At 39.7% G+C, this 18,143-nt stretch overlaps 1 protein-coding gene across 1 annotated transcript; it reads right to left on the reverse strand.

Moving 5' to 3' along the window:
- Nucleotides 1-407: 407 nt before the first annotated feature.
- LOC110339649 (cancer/testis antigen 55-like) lies at nt 408-8,368 on the reverse strand. Its single transcript, XM_040743898.1, has 5 exons — nt 8,096-8,368; nt 7,093-7,277; nt 2,271-2,415; nt 1,341-1,453; nt 408-662 (listed from the first exon to the last, which is right to left on the reverse strand). Exons 1-5 carry the CDS (start codon nt 8,175-8,177, stop codon nt 465-467), a joined length of 723 nt encoding a protein of 240 aa, XP_040599832.1. The 5' UTR covers nt 8,178-8,368; the 3' UTR covers nt 408-464.
- Nucleotides 8,369-18,143: the final 9,775 nt, after the last annotated feature.

Below are 18,143 nucleotides of genomic sequence, written 5' to 3' on the forward strand. Positions count from 1 at the left end.
GATCCACAGATAAACACTAAGTTTGACAAATGGAATAGCTAGTAGGAAATGAAAGATATTGTAGAGAAGTAAAAATTGGAATTGCATAAGGACACTCAGACTAGAAGACAAGCTGTAATGCTAAGTCATACCCGGTCACATTCGCCTGCTCACTCCCAGAATCTTGAGTTAAATGCTTTGCTTCTCCATGCTGCTTAATGGCCCACAAGGCCACTGGCAGCACAGAATCTGCTCCTGCCTGTGGAAAAGGATTTGCCCTGAAGGCAGGGCTGTTTCTTTGTTAAAATCGCATACCAATAAGATATGTTTTTGAATTAACATGGTACCTTCCTAAAGTAAGTTCGTGTTGCTAATGAAATTACCAGGATGTTCGAAAGAAGAGTCATAGTTCATATATCTTTGGTTTCCATGCTCATATTACTTTATTAAACCAGAACCTTGGAAATGAGAACTGATTACAAGGCTTAGTCAACACACATTTCCACTGGGATCATTGATACTGCTCTCCAAGAACAGTGTGGCTGAATGCTGTCCACGGCGACCACATTCACAATGTCATAGAGCCCTGGTGTATACTCAGTAGGCTTCTGGAGAGAATCCAAGGTGAAATAGATGTTGGATTCCACCACACCAGTTCTACCTTCAATGCTGGTCACACAGACCTATGAAGGGAAATGAAGGCAATGAGTATGGAGAAACACAACCCACCACAGAGGGCCCCCAACAACCCCTTGGCTGTAATCAGCAGGTCCCTCGCCCCATCACTGATTCTCATCCTTGACACAGGGGAAGTGTGTCAACACATCCGAGTCTCCATTTTACCCCTCTCCCATTAAAGCAGAGAAAAAACACAAGCCCTGGGTGACTGATAAGAGGATGTACCTACATGCTCTTCAATATGGCCACACACTCTCCCTCCTGTGTGATGAGAGGATGTACCCTTCCTGCTACCCAATATGGCCACACACTCTCCCTCCCTGACTTTACATCTCATTCTCAGGCTGTCCTAACCAAGGTCTTACTCCCCCCTTCCCCCATCAGCAGGCTGAACACCCCAAATCCAGGGCACTCAAAGTTTCCCCACAATTGCCTCACAGCCACGATACTTTGTGACTGTCGTCCACAGAACATCCTAACTTCAAGTAAAGCACACAACCTAGGAATTAAGTATGTGTGTATTCTACTTTATTTTCTGCCAGTTTCCTTTTCAATCAGTGAATGTGTCCACTTTGGCAGGGGATATTCTGCTAAACATACCAAAGACACTCCTGGGCTAAAAAAGCGATCAAAAAGGATAGACAGCTGTGAACCCATGGCAAGGACAACATGGAAGCTATTACCTCATCCATATTCTGCAAGTTCAGGGGGCTCACAGAGTGAATGGTCATATCTGAAGTGCCCGGCTTCATGGAATACTCAACCAGCAACAAATCTCCTTTGAAAGGCTTAAATCCTAAAACAGCCAAGAAAATTAGCAGTGTAAATATTATTACACTCAGGTCTTGTCACATTACCTAAGATCCTTCATCATTGCAATATGCTGACCAACATTTACTGAATGTAAATACTTAGACAGGTATCTCAAATATCTTCCTAAAGGAAAGAAACCCAAAGCCCTTTAAACACTGGTTTTTCTACAATGATTTATTCATCAGACAAGGATAACTAAAAACTGTGTGACTCAGAGGGAAACTTATGGCTAGGAGCATCTTATTTTCTCATCTAGTGGACATTTTGATATTTCCTTTGGTGACGGCAGGCAGGTACACAATAGGATCACATGCTTGATCCTCAGTAGCTAGGCTAGGGACAAAATATGAGAACCTATCTGTTGAATATTCTGGAATGAGGACATAGAAACAGAGAGAGCCCTATCTGCACCTTTGCTTTGTAGTGATGGAGGTATTTTCTAGATAAACTCTTATACTTGTGTGATGCTATTGTTGACTATATTTTGCATGTCCTGATGCAGAGACACAAAGTTTAAGCTCCCAGCACTCAGAAGGGTAACGGATGGGTTTCCTAAGGCCATGAACAGTTCTCAGGAACATAGTGAGTTTCAGGAACCCTATATGAAAAAACAAAGCAGCCAAAGAAATCAACTGAGTAGTGAAAACCTCATGGACACATGATGACAGCATTCATGGGGGACAGGATCACTAGGCAATATTTAAAGTTTTTCCCATTTTTCCCTTTATTGTACCTCACATTCAGTTTCAAGAACACTTCCTACACTCTTGATCTATGCCCTTCAAAACTGTAACTCTTACCTCCTGAAAACAGCTGGACAGGGAAACAAGTTTCCTGACTAATATAGATGTTGTCTTGTGTTACTGAAGTGACACACCTAATACAAAGTCTTCTGTTGATGTCTGGTATCTCAGCAACACAAATAGAATTAGTCATGGGTTTCACCTACAAGAGAAGGAGACAGTAGCTAAAGGTAAAGGAAAACTTACAGGCAGGAGTTTGTACACTTACCAAGAATTCCCCATCAAAACCACAACAGCATTTTGATGTGTTTACCTAACATGGATGTAAGGGTTCTTGCAGGGCATAGGGCTCTTTGTGTGAGACAATGTATTTCATTGTTTGTGCCAAAATAGCCCTCCTGTAGCAGAAATCTTTTGAACAACTGTTCTCAAACCTAGACCATACATTCCCATTGAAGATACATCATGGACCTGTGGTGATGGCATCAATTGTGGATGTGCTTGTTCCATGGATTGGCTAGTGCCTTGAATGCTCTCACAAACTTACCTTCTGATCTTAGAAATACAATGCTCTTGCTTTCTAGGAACTCAAAACCCCAATAGTGTAAAACATTTTTAAAACCTACTTCTAAACAAGTTTTACTCACGGCTGTAACTCTAATTAGAAAACATTTTTGCACATTTACACAGAAAATTTTCAGACCGAGTGACATTGGTGGGGTAATTTGAGGAAACGTGCTTTGCAATGTGTGTGAAGGAAGAGAAATGAGTTACCTAGGAGATGGGCGTGGAGCAGAATAAAGTCGACAGGGAAAGAATGAGCAGCACAATTTTGGGCAACAAGGAAGGAGAGCATGTCATTCCCTGACTGGACCCATGTATGGATGTAGAAGATGACATGGGAGAAATAACTCCCATCAGAAAAAACTAGAAGGAAAACCAGGCCTAAGAACTTATCACACACACCAGACCAAGGCAAAGGTGCAACTCCCTCCATGTGAACCACATCCAAAAGTTGACACCTATCCCTTTGATAACAATGGCCCCCACTGACCTATTATCTGACACTTGACGGGTTAGCCAAGGCCTGACATGGACAAACAGAGAAAGTCCCTACATCTTCAGCTGAGCTCAGTCCTTGCTGTTGATAATGCCTACTTATCTTCCTTTCCAGCCCTCCTGATTACCCTGTGCCCCTCATTCAACCAGTCCACCCATTCTTGAACTTGGAGAAACTCCTGCTCTTTGCTTCTGTCTCTGGACATTGTCTGTGTTTTTGATGAAAACTCAAAGGCCCACAATACCTTACTCTACAGAAGTGGCTTCTTCAGTACAGCCTGTTCCAGTTTCTAATCTTATCAATAAAGCCTGTTTTGACATTTTTGTTTATATTTTTTAAACAATAAATTTATTTAACTTTTTATTTTACACCCTGACTGCAGTTTCCCCTCCCTTCTTTCCTCCCAGACCCTCCCCTCCCCTCCTCTGTCCGCTCCCCCAATCCTGTTTAGGAAAGGGCAGGTCTTCCATGAGTATTAACAAAACATGCTATAGCAAGTACAGTACGACTAAGCACCTCTCCATGTATTAAGGCTGGACAAGGCATCAGAAGAGAAAGTGGGAAAAAAATCTCGAACGCATTGGCACAGGTGACATTTTCCTGAACAGAACACCAATCAAGCAGGCACCTAGAAAACCAATTAATAAATGGGATCTTATGATTCTTTTTGGTTTTACGAGACAGGATTTCTCTGTATTGTTTTGGAGGCTGTTGGTCCAGCCCAGCCATGAACTCACAGCAATCCACCTGCCTCTGCCTCCCGAGTGCTGGGATTAAAGGCATGTGCCACCACCGTCCGGGAAGGGATCTTATGAAATTTAAAAGTTTCTGTAAGGCAAAGGACACCATCAATAGAACAAAATTGCAGCCTGCAGAATGGGAAAAGATCTTCACTAATGTCACATCAGACAGAGGCTGTTTTCCAAAATATGTAAAGAACTGAAGAAACTAGGTACCAACAAACCAAATAATCACCCAGTTAAAAAAAAAAACAAGGTACAGATCTAAATAGAAAATTCTCATCTGAAGAATTTCAAGTGGCCAGGAAACACTTAAGGTGCTCAACATCCTTAGCCATCAGGAAAATGCAAATCAAAACAACTCTGAGATACCATCTTACTTCTGTCAGAATGACTAAGACCAAAAACACCAATGACAGCTTATGCTGGAGAGGATGTGGAGAGAGGAACACTCCTCCACTACTGGTGGGAGTGCAAACTTATACAGCCACTTTGGAAATCACCGTGGCAATTTCTTAGAGAACTGGGAATCCATCTACCTCAAGACCAATCTATATCATTTTTCAGCATATACCCGAAGGATGCTCCATCCTACCACAAGGATACTTGCTTAGTCATGCTCATAGCAGCTTTATTCATAATAGCCAGAAACTGGAAGGAAACTAGATGTCCCTCAACCAAGGAATGGATAAAGAAAATGTGGTACATTTACACTGAAAGACACTACTGGGAAGCTGGGGTAGGGTGTAGGGGCATTTCAGGGTCAGGTAAAAACCTGGCAGAAGAGAATCTCCCAGGAATCTCCTTGCAATAGCAGTTAAGTAGCTTGAACTGGTCATCTCCTGTGACCAGATTGGCGCCTAGTCCATTTGTCATCAGAGAGGCTTCATGCAGCAACTGATGGAAACAGATGCAGAGACCCACAGCCAAACATTAGGCAAAGCTAAGGGAATCCTGCAGAAGGGGAGAAAGGAGTGTAGGAGCCAGAAAGGTCAAGGACACCAAAAGAAAACTCACAGAATCAATTAACCTGGACTCATAGGAGCTCACAGAGAATAAACTGACAACCAGGGAGCCCGCCTGGGACTGACCTAGGCATTCTGCATGTGTGTTACAGCTGGGTAGCTTGGTCTTCTTATGGGGCCCCTGACAATGGGAACAGGGGCTGTCTCTGACTCTTTTGCCTGCATAGGGGACCCTACTCTATTTACATTTTTTCATGCCTCTTGAAACCTCCTGAAATTCTGCTGTAACCTCTTTAACCATTTGTATTCATTATGTAACCTGTATTTTCTGTGTATTTATGTATTGACTGTGGTATATTATATGAGAATTAGGAATAGTAATTAAGATTAAAATGAAGTAAAACTTGTGTAATCTTGTCTAGATTACCAAAATAAGCAGGATTTTCTTGCAAAGTCCTGCTGTTGAAACCACTGTGCCTTATGAATTTACTGTTATTCAATAAATTCTGACATTGTGAAAAACACAAGAGTGTTGGCCTATGTTCCTGACAGAGTGCAGTAATGACATAATTGATATTTTAAAGACATTCAGAAAGCAAAAACTGTAAGTTTTAGAAAAATTACTAAGACAACACATCCTATTTTCCTAATAAATATATATTTTACCAATGTGGAAAGACCTATGGTGGATCTACTGTGTGAGAAGAACAAGCAGTACAAATTATAACTTTACTATTAGGAGTTAAAAATTCAAAATAAGATCAGGACCTTGCTTCTCTGTTTTCAGTTTTACCATGATTTTACAATAATAATAATAGTATGCCAGCATAAGAGATCTATGGCCTGCTGTTGAGAATCTCAATTGGCAAAATATAACTTAGAATAATTTGACAATAGCCTCAATGTGTCAATAGTTGAATTGAAGTGAACCCATATGGAGGCTTACCACCTCCTCAAACATCAGGAACACATGTGGTCCACAGATGCACATGCAGGCAAAACACTCATACACATAAAATAGTAAAAATAGATCTAAAAATAAACACATTCTTTGACATAGAAAATAGTATGAACAGGGCATCTTTGTCATACTAATTCTGTTTGGATATTGAATAGAAAATGTCTGGTCACTATATGATGCCAGTTGCAGGATCATGCAGAATCATTTACATGTTCAAATGTTAAGAGAGCTGACAAAAAATTTAGAAACAGAATAAGCATCCCTGCATTCAAATGTTTTAACATCAAATCTACTAAACTCAGAGAAGTGGGATGTCAACTTTGACTACACATCATTATTGTCTGAATCTTTTTTGGTTAAAATTTTGTTTATACATGCAAGTTCTAAGATTATTAAGTTTATACTCTTAAAAAAAGAAAGCAAGGAAACTCTTTAGCTACTTTCAGCAAGAAACTGTACACCTTTTATTTTTTATTTATATTTACAATGTAATTTGATCAGTGTTACTAAAATGCATAATAGTATTGCATTTTACATTTTTCCTCTCATATATTACAACCTGAATGCAGTTTCCATTACCTCCTTCTCCTCCTCCCTATTGCTCCCTCCCCTCCACTCCTCCTTTCTCTTATCTGAAACTTTTCTAAAATTGTGTTTTCATCAGGCAACTCTGGCTGGCCTGGAAAACACTGTATAGAGCAGGCTGGCCTTGAACTCAGAAAAGTTCCTGCCTCTGCTTCCTGAGTCCAAGGACTAATGCCATGCACCACCACTCCCATCGAGTATAGTAGTTTGAGTGATAATGTCCCCAAAAGGCTAGATGTTTGAAAACTTGGTTCCCAGCTATAGTGACTTACTGTTTGGGGAAGTTTAGAAGGTGTAAGTTTATTGGAAGAAGGTTGAAAATTTAGAGACCGTCAACTTTCTATATGTGTCTCTTTGCGTTAAGACTGCATGTGACGGTGAGCTCTCAGCTTCCTGCTTCTGTCAACATACCTGCTGTTGCTGCTACCATACTTCCCTGCCACGATGACTCATCTTCTAGAACCATAAGCCCAAATAAACAAAAGTCCTTAAGTTGTTCTCATCATGATATTTTATCATAGCAACAGAAAAATAATACCCAAGAGACTTTGAGTAAGCCCTGCCATACCTTGATTGCTTTCAGTACATGAGATATTTCGTTTTCTTCCACAAGAGCAATAACATTTGTCCCAATGTCCACTGGCACCGTACCACACACCACTTCAGTATTGAAAAAGATAGTCTCATTAATCCAGCCATAATCGGTACAGAGATGGGTCACAATTCCCTGGATAGACTTCAGCTTGGAGTTATCTATGACACAGGGAAATGAAGTTCACATTGTCAAATGCAATGAGCCACACTACACAGAAATCCTATTCTAACCGCCTGTGTAGATGTAAGCACGCATCATCACTTCCCTGACCTAATAACTATTTCTCCACACTAAGGTTGTCACTATGCCTCCATGGCGTCTGTAGGTGACCTGTCCCAGTAAGAGTGCTGCGCTCCTCATACCTGCTCAGGAAGCCTCTTTTAACCCTCATTATTCCTGGCGTATGCCTGCCTCGTCGTCAGTAGCAACGCATAGCCATGGTTCTACATTCTGACAGAGCATTCGACGAGATGTGCAGATAGACGTGAGGACATTTTGCAAGTGGTCTTTTATTCTCCATAAGCATTAAGGGTAAGCAATGTTTCAGGATCTGGCTCCAGGATCCTGCTGGGACAACTGGCCACCTTCCTCTATGGTGCCCTCCTTACGACTGACTCTGCCTCCTGGCTTCAGACACATGTGTGCGTGGGAAACAAGGCCAAATTCACTCTCAAAGTGAGACGGTCTCCTTCTCTGGGGAATACCAAAGGCATCTTGTAAGGGAAGGCAGAGACAGTACAGCCCACAAAGTCTTGTGTCACGTGTTCTTTGAGTTGACCCAAACACCCTTCTGCTTTGGTCCACCAAGGCAGCTTGAGGCACATTTCAGTGCTGGTCTAACTCTGGGGGACTCAGGGACACCCTCATGCTCAGGATGGTGGCAGGCCCCTCCCCCGTTTGTTGCCTTGCGGTGGAGGATACACTTTCTGAGGAGTCTCCTTCAGTGGGGACATAGGGACTGACTCCCAGAGCATACCTTGAGGTTGTTCCTGCAGTGTTTCTTCAGACTCCGTCCTCCTCCGAAAGATAGCTGAAATTAGGCGTAGAAGATTCATCATGGTGGTTTTGCCACCAGCCTGCGCAACGCTGAGGCTCACAGATGAATCACCAGGCCAGCTTTTCTAACTCTCAGGATGTGGCCCGGTTATCCTCCCCTGCCTCTGTGAGATATTAGTGAACAGCTAAAGGCGGCCCTCAGGAGAGCCAGGGAGAGGACACCTGCCTCGCTGCTGGCAGCTTCCCCTCTAGCTCCCTGCCCCGGAAGACTCTGTCTCTTCCCAATTCCCAGCCAATAAGAGTCAATGGGGTGCTTACATCACTGCTCCAGCCAATGAGAGGCACTGGATGGAGGCATTTGGCCACACCCACCCATTGTGAGAGCACCAATAGGAAGGTCTCTGGAAAATAAGCTTGCAGGTGTGCCTTTGGGGTACTCAGTTTGGGAAGGGGTGTCTTTCCTATATGTTCCTGATGGGACCAGGGTTTTGTCTTAGGAGGTGTGACAGAAACCTGTGCCCATGCACTGCCCCCCCCACCCGCCACAATCATGGTTGGTGATAAACATAAGCATTATCCACACTGTGGAATTGTTTGAATCAGGGGCAGAATATGTGTGTGTGTGTGTGTGTGTGTGTGTGTGTGTGTGTGTGTGTGTGTGTGTGTGTGTGTTGGTCCTCAAATACCAGGGTAAGAACCTGAAAGATCAGAGAAGCAGGGGAATAGCCACCAGTCACCTCCTACCTTTTCCATTCCTTCCTTCAAAAGGGCCAAGATCCTCTTTCAGGCTTACATTACTACTTCCTGTCTATCTGTCTACAGTCCTCCAAACGCCTATGGTTAATTTTGATTAACTAGTTGCTAGCTCTGCCCACTGACTCCAAGCAAGCTTTGTCAGAACACAATCAAAATATCATGCATTTCCCCTTTTATCTAAATATAATATGAAGGTTTAACTAATTGTAAAGCTGTATGCAATAAGTACAATGAATATATACAAATATATACAGGTAAGAATATTAACAATGTCCAGTCCATTTGCATTTGACAAATTCAGAAAAAATACTCCATTATCTATTCTATCTTGTTGAATCCAAAGTGTTATGCCTAATTCAATTTATGTCCTAATTTGTATTTCAAACCCCAAAGTGTCTTTTTATGTCTTTCAATATAATATATATTATACCTCTTTTGTGAATTTCTTTTCTGAATTCATTAACAAGGAAAATTATAACTGTAACTGTCTAGTATTCATCTCTATCAGAGACCTGAGTAAAGAGGAAGTACAGAGTAAACATCTTCTAAAACTAAGAAATAACAGAAACAGCTGGCTGTCTTGACAGTCACCTAAGATTCGTCTGTAATGTTGGGGCATCCATCTTAGGCCTGCAGGTGCAGAATATCTGGCAGACATTCCTGTGAAGCAGCAATTTTTAAGGACTGTTAGGCCTTGTCTTGGCAAAGCTCAGCAGTGTTTTTTGTCTTGGCAAAGTTCAGCAGCCATTTTATTTTGTGTCCTGCTTGTCCATTTTGGGCAGCATAATGTCAGCAGTCAAGGCAAGGGCAGTTTCCTGCCCAGTTACTAACTTTTGGAATTTTTCAGATTTTTTCCAGACCATTACCAATAACAACTCCTCCATAAACAATGACAAATATACATAACCCAGTGATCAACTAGAAACTTCCTACCCCACCTCTGGAATGTGGCTGTCGTATTCTTAAAGTTATTTCCTATATTCTGGAGGTACCAACATCTTTAGTGGACTCTGAAAAAGTATATGTTATATATATATATATATATTATAACTTTTGAGATAATATTGATACCTTAAAACAGTTTAAAGAGTCAAAATGAAACAAAAAACTATGAGCTTAGTGGTGATAGAAAAGTCTCTTAATTTTTGTTTTTCTCCTCTTCCATACCATGTGTCTCTATTTTTTGTTTTGTATTTTTTTGCTTGCTTTTGTTTTTCAGAGACAGGGTTTCTCTGTATTGTTTTGGAGGCTGTCCTGGAACTCACTCTGTAGACCAGGCTGACCTCGAACTCACAGAGATCCGCCTTCCTCTGCCTCCTGAGTGCTGGGATTAAAGGCATGTGCCACCAACACCCAGCTTACCATGTGTCAATTTTTGACATGAGACAGAGATTTTGGATTTTTCTTTAACAAGCATGCTTAGATTTAAAGGAGAGACTCACAGTCCAATTCCAAAGCCAGCTGTACTTTGTAACTGAACTGGGAATACAAAAATTCCATTTGCATTATATGCCTGTAGAGAGCAGCAGAAACAAATATTTGGGAAGATTTATGAAATTCTATGTCATTGGAAATGTGATATACCAATAGGCCAATTTACTCTTTTTCTTAGGACAGTTTTTTTTTTCTGGATGATTTTTCCTTTTTTCCAGATGTCTCATTTCTCCAGTGGTCGTCAGATTCCTTAGCTGGATGCCTTTATTAACTTGAAAAGACAAAGGGAAATCTGCCCCAATCCTAATTTTGGCGAGGTTCACTTTTGGCAAGTCATGTCTGACCAAATTAAAAGCATTTGTTTGACTTATAAGTTAGTTTTTATTGAATGGTTATACTGTTTAATCAACTATCACCTCTTTTTTTTGGTTTTTACAAGACAGGGTTTCTCTGTATTGTTTTGGAGGAACTATCACCTCTTTTAATAAGAGGTATCTACTGTATGAATCAACTCTTTATCAATTTTGATAGTATCCATTGCTTTTTTTTCCTGAGGTAACAAAAGCAAAACCTCTTCCACAACTAATATGTATCCTGGTTTCCATTCTGAAGTCAACACATCTTTAAATTATACAGGCTGATTTAATTCAGCAGTTTTTTTCTATTATCCAATGTCTTTTCACAGCTGTCATTCCTTTTTCATTAGCATTTATATAATTTAAAGTTAATAAATCATTGTTCAATCTATCTCTGGGGAACTTTATTATCCCTTTCTGTTTATTAAACATACCTTTTAGGGTTCTACTAGAACTTTCTATAATTCCTTGCCCTGTAGAATTGTGTGGTATACATTTAATATGCCTTGTAGTGTAACATGCAAAAATCTGTTTCATTTCACTATAGACATTTGCTGGAGCATTGTCTTTATTTGTGCAGGTATCACCATGATGACTGTCACTTCTAACAAATGTATAATAACAGAATCAGCCTTTTCTGAACTCAAAGCAGTTGCCCACATTCAAATCCTAATATGTATCAGTGGTGGGCTTACATATTTTAATTTTTTAAATTCTACAAAATGAAACACATTCATCTGCCAGATTTTATTTCTTTGAGTATACTGGGTTGAGAAATAATAAGTAGGACATTTCCTTAAGACCTCCTTGGCTTGTTGCCAAGTAATGGGAAACTCTTTTTTGTTCAAACCATTGGTATTGACATAACATTTCTTATGATGTTCTGAGGCCTCCAACACATTTCCTACCAGTAGTTGCTCAACTTCATCATTACTTTGTGCTAAAGGACCTGGTAGACACATATGGGATCTGATGTGTATTGTACATAAAGGGTGGTTTTCTATTTATGATTATCTCTTGTAATTGAACAAGTAACAAAGCCATTTCTGAATCATCTGGAATAAATTCAGAAGTTTCAATATGTAAAATAACTAGTTCTGTATATTGAGAGTCAGTAACTATTTTAAGAGTTCCCAGAAAAATTTAGCAATTCCAGGAGAATAGCATATAATTCTGACTTTTGAACAGAATCATAAGGACTTTGAGTCACTTTCCATAAATTTCCTGACTTAACAACCTGCCTTTCCTGATTTGTTTGCATCAATACATGTAACATGAAAAATAAAAGACCCAGAGACTGATATTGGGGTTCAAGCTTCAAGCTGAAGACCAGAGAAACAAAGCAGCAAAGCCAGTAGATCTTAATGCTACCAAGCTGAAATGGCAATCCTATCTACATGAATGCTCAGAGGCAAAACCTCTGGATTCCTGTCTCCTCCTCCTTATATTCCATTCTCTGCCCAGCCACATTCTCCTGTTCCACCTCCCTAGTGCTGGCATCAAAGGCACATGATCCCAAGTGCTAGGATCAAAGGCATGAGCTCTGTTACTCTTCACTCTTATGTAGGCCAGGGTAGCCTTGAACTCAGAGAGATCCATTTGCCTGTTTCCTGAGTCCTGGGATTAAATATGTATGCCTATACTACCTAGCTTCTACAGCTAACAAGTATGACTGGCTTTGCTTTCTGATACTTGAGGCAATCTTCATTAAATCATAAAGAATATATCAACACAAATATAGAATGTTTTAACTCCAGATATTGCTGTTCCTTGTGGAATGTGAGGAAGGATCTAGTTAGTTCTCTTTATAAACTGAATTATCTTTCTTTTAGGATATTTGTTGTTAATCTCTACCAAAAATTTACTGCAATCTCTTTGCCAATGTTCATTTTCTTTCCACATGAGGAAATTTCAGCATTAGCAAAAGGTACTACAATTTCTGTCGAGTCTATTCCTGCTAATTGATAAAGTCCCAATTTTCCTTTTATAATCAAATCAAAAACCTTTTTTACTAGATCTTCACTTTTTCTCTCTGCCTGCATGGAAAAATATCCATTCTGCAGTATTATCTTCTCTTTGCATTAAAATTCCTGACAGAGAATGCATAGAAGGTAAAATAACTAGAATACAGTCCAGTTCTGGAAACAAATTACATGTGTGCCCTGTAATTTATTTTCTACCAAAGTCAATTCTCTCTCAGCTGATGCTGAGAGCCAGTCCCAGCGGTGGACATGTCCAGAGAGGATGTAAAGAGTAGGCAAGGGAAGGAATGAGCCAGATATGGTGGTTGGGAGAATCTTGCAGCCTGACTTGCAGTCTTTGGAGAGCCTGTTCCAAGACAGAACTCAGGGTATACAAAAAAATCCAAAAATACAGCGAGAACTGAATAATAAAGAAAAAAAACTTTCTGACGGTAACCTTCTCTTTTAGTTCATCTTGAAAAAAATCTCTCTGCAACAGAAAACTCTGTAAGTTACATTTTCAGGGTCACATAGCATTTCTTGAGTAAACAATAAAAAACGGAGCCATTCTGGTAACACATAATAAGTCACGTAGTTTCTCTCAGGCTAGATACGTCACACTGACAGGGCATGGTGAGTAACCATGGCAGCTCTTGGCTATCAGTTGAGCTCCTTGAAGTGCAGTCTGTGAAGCAAGCATGTAGCTCTGAGAGGTCAGTGTTCCCTGACAGAGAATGACGTTGAAATTCAGGACTTAAACAATAAACAGCTAGTTGGCTGAACCTTGATCCTTGTGTCATAAAGGTGAGGTTAGGAGTACGTGCAGAGAGTCAATTGCTGAGAGAGTTTGTGCAAGAAACTATGTCTTTAATGTTTTTAGTTGGGCTTTTGCAAGCGAAAAACTGGTACTAAAATAGTTTTGTGCCTTACCTTGGTTCCACAATTAGACATCTGGGAATTTGTCCCCTTGTGCATTTCATTTGCAGGGGCTTTGAATTTGCTTTGAGGTTTTTAATCAGCTAATTGTATATAATTGTCTTGAAGCTTTGGAATAAAGGCCTGGCTATTTAATCGCCAAAATTATACAGTATAAGAAGTCATCCCCCTGTCAATTCACAGACATAATTGTGCCCCAAAAGTATAAAACATACTCCCAGTGGGCTGTGTAAAGAACCCCACATCTGTTCTTTTTAAGTGACACATGAGAAAATTAGACAGAAACAACCATCATCCATGGCCACTAACGCCACAGTCTTTGCCTAGTGTGGCTCTCCATTAGAGAAATATTTATTTGGTGGCTTGCCCTGTTGAATAGTCATCCATCATATGCTGTATACTCTTAGTGACCTTCAGCAAGTTGATAATTTTCTTGGATTATTTAAGTGCTTGTCAACTTGTAAGGGTTGAATAAATTACCTAGTTCTTGAGTTGTTAATCCAGTTTTGGGCCATAGCCAGTTAATGTCTCCCAGCAATTTTTGAAAGTGATTAAGAGTCTGCAATTGATCTCTCCTGATTTGTATCTTTTGGGGTTGAATATTTTGTAAACCTATTTTATATTCTAGGTAATTAATAAAATCTCCTCTTTGTATTTTTTCAGGAGCAATTTGTAATCCCTAACAAGGCAAATTTTTCTTTACTTCTTGAAACATTTTCTCTAAGGTATCTACAATTGAATCAGCTATTAAGATTATCATCTATATGATGGTAAATTATAGACTGAGGAAACTGTTTATGAATTATTTCCAGTGGCTGTTGCACAAAATATTGGCACAGGGTTAGGTTGTTGACTATCCCTTATGGGATTATTTTCCACTATTATCTTTTAACAGGCTGAGAATTATTATAAGTAAGCACCAAAAAGGTACATTTTTTTCTGTTCTCATAAAGATATAGTGAATAAACAGTCTTTTAAATCAATCGCTATAATAGATGATCGCTTAGGAAGAGGCAGAGGAATTCCAGGCTATAGAGAGCCCAGTGACTGAATTACTTTATTTATGGCTCTAAAATCTATTATCATTCTCCATTTTCCAGATTTCTTTATAATGGCAAATATAGGAAATTCCAAGGATGAGTCAATTCTTCTATATGTTGAACATTTAACTGCTCCTGTACCAGCTGTTCAAAAGCATGGATTTTTCCTGATGTCAATAGCCATCGTTCCACCCAAACAGGTTTGTCTCTTAACGAATTCAAAGGTAGGGTTGTTCGTTGCGTAAAGCCCTCCTGCCAGCCCGGTTCCAGAGCCGCATCAGTCCCAAATGAACACATAGGAGGCTATATTAATTATGAAGCTGTTGGGCGTTTGCTTGGTTTCTTACTGGCTGTCTCTGACTTAAGTATTGACTCCATAATTTTTAATCTAAGTATTTCTCTCCTGAAGAAAGGGTGCGGACTTCTTACCCCTATGGCAGCTACATGTTGACTCCCTGTGTTACTCCTTCCCAGATTCCTCCTTGACTCCTAGTCCCAGCTATCTTGCTTCCCTATTGGCCGACAGTCCTTTATTCAACAACCAGTAAGAGACAGATTTCAGAATGACATCTCCCATCATCTCCTCTTTTCTGTATAAAGTAAAAAGCAAGGTCTTAACTTTAACATAGTCAAATTATATATAACAGAACAGTTATCAAGTAAGAATATAGTTACAATATTTTGTTCATTAACATTTAGTAAGATTTAAAGAAAATATCATCTATGCAATCTTTATGATTATAAAGTCTTATATGTAACTCATCTGTTATCATAGCTAAAGAAAACTATGATTATAACTATCTCCCTTCAACTCCATCAAAGACCTCAGAAGGATAATATATAAACACTAGAATTGACAGAGACAACTTGCTGTCAGGACAGTCACCTGAAGTTCCTCTATAATGTTGGGCATCCATCTTCAGCCCCTAGGCCACAGTGTGTCTGGAAGACTTCTCAGCAAAGTGGGAAATTTCAAACTGTCCATCTGCACTGGCAGTCTGTCAGTCATTTTTCTGTGTCCTACAGAAAGTCTGGCAGACTCTTCCATGAAGCAGGAACCCTGTAGGACTGTTTGAGTTCAGCAGTCACTTTCCTGTGGGTCCTGCATGTCCAGTTTATACAACAACAGTCACAAAGTCCAGGCAAGAGCAGTTTCTTGCCCAAAGGGCTAATCGTGCCATGTTTAAAGCAAACTCCATAAGGAGTTTCTTCGATGCCCATCTTCCTCTCAGATGTAATTGATGTGCCAGGAGCAGACATTTCTCATTGTCAAGAAAAACCCTAAACCGTTTTAAATGCCATTTTCTGAAGGTCATTGAAAGGTTTGAAGACTGTCTATCTATATCAAATATATTTCTGTATATCTAGAAAACCTAACTAACCTAACTATAAGTTCTGACTCTTCTAAGTAACTATCTATAATCAGTATAAGCACAATACTTAATCAAGAGAAATATACATATCACAAAATTGATCTTGAATTTGTATCAATAAATGAAAAACCATACCAATACAAAGTATTCATTTCCATACCATAATTCCCCCTTTTACCTTCAAAAAGAGATTGGTTGTGATCATTAACCCATTATAAGCAACTCCATTCAAATGAAAACAAATGTTTATAAACAATATGGGAATTTGGACGTCGCTCATTCCAAACTGCTTCGTGCTGGAAGGGGGCGCTGTTCATACCATGCGGATCATGGCAAAACTCAGATGCTTGTATAAGTCCTTATTTTCGTGGTCTGTAAGGCTGCATCATCTTAGCTGTCTTAATTGTTGGAACATCTGGCCCACTGCTTCTGGGGGTCTTGGTTCATCAAACCACAGAAGCCTGGAAGGAATCCACAGCTTTCCACTGGAAACAGTAATATCTTTTCCAAAGTAACATACCCTTATACTTAAATTCTGAAGTCAAGGCATTTTTAAAAGATATAAGTTGAATTAATTTAGCGGCATTTATAAAAGATATAAGTTGAATTAATTTAGTAGTATTTATAATCAAGTGTACTTTAGCAGTTGTTCCTTAGCATTCAAAAAACTGAAAAACACAATGGCATACAGTATCCAGTCTCTCTGTGTATTTTTTCCATCATTACGTGGCTTATTTATTTATCTATTATTACTCTATTTCTTTTACTATTATTTATTTCTCTGAGACAGGTTTCTCTGGAAATCTGCCTGCCTCTGCCTCTGCAGCAAATCTTGCGGGCTTGTGCCACCACAGCTGGCTTCTCTATTTATTTACCAGTTTCTTTTCCTCTCTTAATCCTACGAATATTTTTAAACACACTGTAAACCTTTAGAGGTTTTTCTTAATCCAAGTTTGACTTTACTGTAAATCTTTATGTTTTTCTGGCCACGTGTCTTATCTGTTAAAACCGCAGCTGTTTAAACTGCAGTTTTTTCAAGATGGCGGGCATAAGCATGACTCCAGCTCACAGTCTCAGTCTATGCTGACATCCAGGAAAAGCTGCAGGCTCAGAGATGTGGTCACTGCCACTTCCAGCTGTACGTACACACCTTTCAATTGTTAGCAGAGCCTCTGAAAAGAACCTTGGTGTTTTTTTGTTTTTGTTTTTTTTGCTTATGCTGAGTCAGGAAGATTCCCTTAAGACAGCTGTGTGAGTCTCTGCTTGTGACTAGCAAAACAGAGCCCACCTGAGAAAAAGCTGCTACCAAAAAGTCATGCTTCTCTCTGTTCTTTTGTTTCTAAAATCCCTTTTACACTTTTGTCATTTTATGTGGAAATTCATGATCCCACTCCTGATCACCATATAAGGATGATAGTTAATGCATTAGGGAATACAATATATTTATTTACCAGAGTGAGAATCACACAAGCTGGGAGTCAGAAGTGTGGCTGCATTCCAAAAGAGGAGGTCCTTTTTCCGTTCGCTTCCTTTTATCTCTATCTGTGCTAATTTCCTTATCCCCGCCCTCATGGGCTGATTGCTTTAGTGGGGCTCACTCCTTCAATCCCTATTGCATTGACTATCATCCTTAGTTGTTGAAAGGCCAACAGATGTTGTGCCCTGTTACTGTCCAATTTGAATGGTCGGTGACTGTTCTCTATAGTACCTTTTAATGAGTTTCCCAGAAACATCTGTTAGTTTATGGTTTGTTTCAGAGATTGGAGGTGTGCTAATCTGAGTATTCCATTGCTGTAACAAATCAGAACCCCATAAATTCATTGCTAAATTATCCACATATGGCTTTAATTTTCTTCTCTGTTCTTCTGACCCTATACATTCCACCCATCTCGTGAGTGCAGTTTCCATGTACAGCTCTGTTTTGTGTTGGTGGTTGCAAAGTCACCAAGTAGCTGTTTTGTGAATTTGTGTCTCAAATGTTGAACACCAGATGAAGCATTGAGCTAATTAATCTTATCAATAAAAAAATCAGGAGTCAGATATCAGGCTTTAAAAAAAAACCAAAACATCCAATTGTGTTTGGAGATCAAGCACCTGTAGAGTTTGGGGCTTGTTGAGGTTGCTGTAGAGAGGTTGTCCAATCATTCCTATCCAAAAATGGCTCATTACAAT

The sequence above is a fragment of the Mesocricetus auratus genome, unplaced genomic scaffold (assembly GCF_017639785.1).
Source record: "Mesocricetus auratus isolate SY011 unplaced genomic scaffold, BCM_Maur_2.0 Super-Scaffold_100003, whole genome shotgun sequence".
NCBI lineage: Eukaryota > Metazoa > Chordata > Mammalia > Rodentia > Cricetidae > Mesocricetus > Mesocricetus auratus.